The sequence below is a fragment of the Bison bison genome, unplaced genomic scaffold (genome assembly GCF_000754665.1).
Source record: "Bison bison bison isolate TAMUID 2011002044 unplaced genomic scaffold, Bison_UMD1.0 scf7180017864473, whole genome shotgun sequence".
Taxonomy (NCBI): domain Eukaryota; kingdom Metazoa; phylum Chordata; class Mammalia; order Artiodactyla; family Bovidae; genus Bison; species Bison bison.
In genome coordinates, this window is record NW_011495034.1 from 10,813,167 (window position 1) to 10,817,695 (window position 4,529).

The 4,529-nt window shown below is 49.6% G+C and overlaps 1 protein-coding gene across 1 annotated transcript; it reads left to right on the plus strand.

The window, feature by feature from the left end:
* Nucleotides 1-1,873: 1,873 nt before the first annotated feature.
* On the plus strand, nt 1,874-3,294 carry LOC105004363. The gene is made up of 2 exons (XM_010861957.1): nt 1,874-2,611; nt 2,740-3,294. The coding sequence occupies exons 1-2, from the start codon at nt 1,874-1,876 to the stop codon at nt 3,292-3,294; spliced, it is 1,293 nt and encodes a 430-aa protein (XP_010860259.1).
* The last annotated feature ends 1,235 nt before the right edge of the window (nt 3,295-4,529 follow it).

Here is a 4,529-nt window from a genome sequence, read left to right on the forward strand (position 1 = left end):
CTCAAGGTCTTCAACAAGTGAATGAGGACGGCTGAGTCCAGCTTGGTCACTCCATCCTCTATTACCAGCCCTTGAGCACTACTGATCTGCTAAACTGGAACACCATAACCCAGCGTACTCTCATAAACCACAGGCTGGCACCCCACTCCAGTACTCTTGCCTGGAAAATCCCATGGATAGAAGAGCCTGGAAGGCTGCAGTCCATGGGGTCGCTGAGGGTCGGACACGACTGAGTGACTTCACTTTCACTTTTCACTTTCATGTACTGGAGAAGGAAATGGCAAGCCACTCCAGTGTTCTTGCCTGGAGAGTCCCAGGGACGGGGAAGCCTGGTGGGCTGCCATCTATGGGGTCGCACAGAGTTGGACACGACTGAAGTGACTTAGCATAGAATAGCATAGCATAGTTGACCTCCTAGAGTGCATTTTCCACACCAATCAGCCTACATGGGACGACTGTCACCAGCTCCTTCTGTCTCTCTTCACTACTGAAAAAAGGTGACACATCTTGACAGAAGCCCAAAAATGGCTCCAAGGACAAGCCCACACAGAGGGCACAAGAAGCAATGCCAGAGACGAGACCTAATTGGGGTTTCAATACCAGAGAAGGATAAGAAACCCTGGGTCACTACCGTAATGCCCTTCTACATCCTACTCACTCTCATGAGTGGGAGCCAAAAACTCCACCAATATGTCCAAAATCACAATGATAATCCAAAAACTGGATGAGACTCCCACCGATTTCTATGAAAGACTGTGTGAAGTGTCCTGGACATATACCACATTCAACCCTGAGACACTCGAGAATCAGTGAATGATTAACGCTGCCTTTGTGGCTCAATCCTGTGAAGACATCCAATGAAACCTCCAAAAGCTGGAAGGCTTCATGGGAAGAATGCCACACAGCTCCTGGAGGTAGCAAATAAAGTCTTTGTGAACCAAGACCATGAAGCCCAACAAGAAACATAAAAAAAAAAAAATGAAACAGAAAGCAGCCCTCCTCTCCATTGAGGAGCTCAGATCAAGTGAAACAGACTGTTCCCTCATGGAAAGGGGAAACTAAGAGACCACCACTACACCATGACCTGTGTGCCTATTGCAGAGAGACTGGACACTGGAGGAATGAGTGCCCCCATCGCAGAAGGACAGCTAAAGGGTAGAAGAAGTTCAGTCGACCCAATAAAGAAAGATACCAGTGTGAGCTGGCCGTCCAAAACCTTATCAGCCTGGCAGGAGCAGAATCAGACCAGGGAAGACCGGGCTCCCTGATCCTGGGCCTCCGGGAGCCCACAGTCACGATAAAAGCAGGGGGCCAATCAATGACTTCTATGGTGGATACCACAGCTGAACACTCCATGGTAACCATACCTGTGACTCCCCTCACAGGCTGAACAGCAACTATTGTTGGGGCTACAGGGGACATGGCAGCCCACTCATTTTGCAAGGCCTGTTCGTGTCAGCTAGGGGGCCATCTGGTGACTCATGAATTTCTCTACTTACTGGAATGCCCCATTCCCTTGCTGGGTAGAGACTTACTGGCAAAGCTGGGGACACAAATCACCTTTGCCCCCAGAAAACCTGTGAGCCTCACCTTGGAAAGCCAATCGGCTCTGATGATGGCCATGACCATGCCCAGGGAAGATGAATGGCATCTCTATTCCTCACGGAGGGAATAAATAAATCCCTCCAGACATCTAAAAGAATTCCCTGATGTCTGAGCAGAGAAGGGGCCCTCAGGTTTGGCCAAAAAACATGCCCCCATTGTAGTGAACCTGAGGCCAGAAGCTACTCCTGTTAGACAGAAACCATATCCAGTACCATGAGGGGTACACCTGGGAATTTGGGACCACATCCAGTGCCTATGAGATGCCGAGATGCTAATCGAATGTCAGTCTCCCTGGAACACTCTGCTCTCACCAGTCAAAAAGTCTGGAGGGAATGACTACCATCCCATCCAGGACTTCCATGCCATCAACAGTGCAGTGATCACCATCCGTCCAGTGATCCCAAATCCCTACACTCTCCTGAGTCTCTTACCCACTCAGGCAAGCTGGTTCACCTGCCTCGATCTCAAGAACGCATTCTTCTGCCTCCAGCTGTCACCAGCCAGCCAGCCCTTATTTGCCTTTGAATGCAAAGACCCACACACTGGAAGAAAGACACAGCTGACTTGGACCCAACTGCCACAAGGCTTCAAAAACTCATCCACCCGGTTTGGTGAAGCCCTGCCTGCACACCTTGCTGCCTTTCCTGGAGAAACTTTCAACTGCACCCTACTCCAGTACATGGATGACCTGTTGCTAGCCAGTCCCACCCAATGGGACTGCTGGAGAGGTAGCATAGCCCTGTTGGCTCTACTCTCCACCATAGGGTACAAGGTGTCATGGAAAAAGGCTCAGATCTGCAGACAGGAGGTCAAGTACCTTGGTTTTGTCATCTCAAAAGGGCATCGGGCACTCGGACATGAGAGGAAGCAAGCCATCTGTTCAATACCTTGGCCAAACACCAAGAAAGAAGTCTGGAGTTCCTCGGGGCTGCCAGATGCTGCTGGATCTGGATACCGGGTTTCTGTGAAAATGCCAAGACTTTGTTTAAAGCCACAGCAGGGTCTGGTAAGGACCCCCTGGAGTGGGGACCTTAACGGGAAAAGGCCTTCAAGGAGATAAAGAGACTCTCGACCAGCGCTCCAGCATTAGGGCTGCCAGATGTGACATGGGACTTTAACCTCTTTGTACATGAGAGAAACTGCACTGCACTGGGGGTCCTTACACTAACAGTTGGGCCATGGCAGTGCCCGGTCACATACCTGTCCAAACAACGGGATCCAGTGGCCACAGGATGGCCACCATGCCTCTGGGCATTAGCTGCCACTGTGGTTTTGGTCAGAGAAGCAGATAAGCTTACTGTAAGACAAAATGTAAAAGTTCCCCAAGCTACTACTGCCCTGATGAACAGCCAGGGGCATAAGTGGCTGATCAACTCCAGGATGATTCACTATCAAGGACTGCCTTGCAAAAACCCACAGGTGCAACTTGAGACTGTGCGGATGCTGAACTCTACCACCGTTTTACCTACAGAAGCAAGAACCCCCAATCATAACTGTGAGGAGGTCATAGATGAAATTTACTTGAGCAGGCCAGACCTGATGGACATTCTCCTCCAGAACCCAGAACTAGAACTGTTCACCTACAGAAGCAGTTTTATCCATGATGGGCAGCACAAAGCAGGCTCTGCCATAACAACAACTGACAAGATAGTGAAGGCTGAGACCTTGCCACAAAGGTGGTCAGCATAAGGGGCTGAGCTATGGGCACTCACCCAGGTGCTAAGGCATGACAAAGGGAAATGACTCAACATCCATACTGGTTCAAGTTATGCCTTTGCTACTTTGCTAATGGTTCATGGAGCCATTTATAAAGAAAGGGGACTATTGACAGGAGGGGAAAGGAGATTAAAAACAAAAAATAAATACTTCCGCTGTTAGAAGCAGTCTGGAAGCCTTCCCAAGTGGCAGTCATCCATTGTAAAGGCCATTAGCGAGGAACTGATCCAATCAGCAAAGGAAATCAGTTGGCTGACCAGGCAGCCAAGGAGGCGGTGACCCAACCGAGCCCCACAGTGGGCCTTGAGTCAATCTTTAAGGTTGTCTTGGCACCAGAATTGCCTCCATCCCCGAAATATACCAAGGAAGAAGATCAATGGGCTCTAAATGAGGGAGGAATAAAAGAAAAGGAGGGCTGGTGGAAGCTCCCAGGCCAAAGACTCTTTGTCCCCAGCAATATAGCAGTTCAGCTGGTAAAACAACATCATGAAACAGCTCATTTAGGAAAAAGTGAACTGGATAGCTTACTGAGCTGCTACTGTTTCATTCCTAAGCTCCCAACCCTGTGTGCCCAGATCAGTGCTAGATGTGTGACTTGTGCACAAAACAATGCCAGCCAGGGGCCAAGACCAACCCAGGGGTGCAGACAGTTGGGACACTGCCCTTTGAAGATCTAGAAGTGTACTTTACTGAAGTCAAGCCCTATAGGGGCTATAAGTATTTACTTGTGGTAGTCTGCACCTACTCGGGATGGACTGCAGCCTACCCCATGCGCACTGAATGGGCACAAGAAGTGACCAAGGCCCTACTAAGAGACATGGGCTGCCCGAGATATGGGCTTCCTCTCTCCATAGGGTCTGACAGTGGGCCAGCTTTTGTGTCTGAGATAATCCAAGCTTTATTCAGGACACTGGGAATCAAATGAAAGCTTCACACTGCTTCCAGGTCACAGAGCTCAGAGAAAACTGAACGCATGAATCGGACCCTCAAGACTTCATTAGCTAAACTCTGTCAGTAGACCCAGTTATCTTGGGTGGACATGTTACCCCTAGCCTTACTCCGAGTTAGATACACCCGAGGTCCTCAGGCTATTCTCCCTTTGAGATCTTATATGGGAGAACACCTCCAGTGATAGGAAAAAACTTAAGGGAAACCCCCAATAACTAGCTGACCTGGAGATGTCTTGACACCTCCAGGCCCTGGGAAAA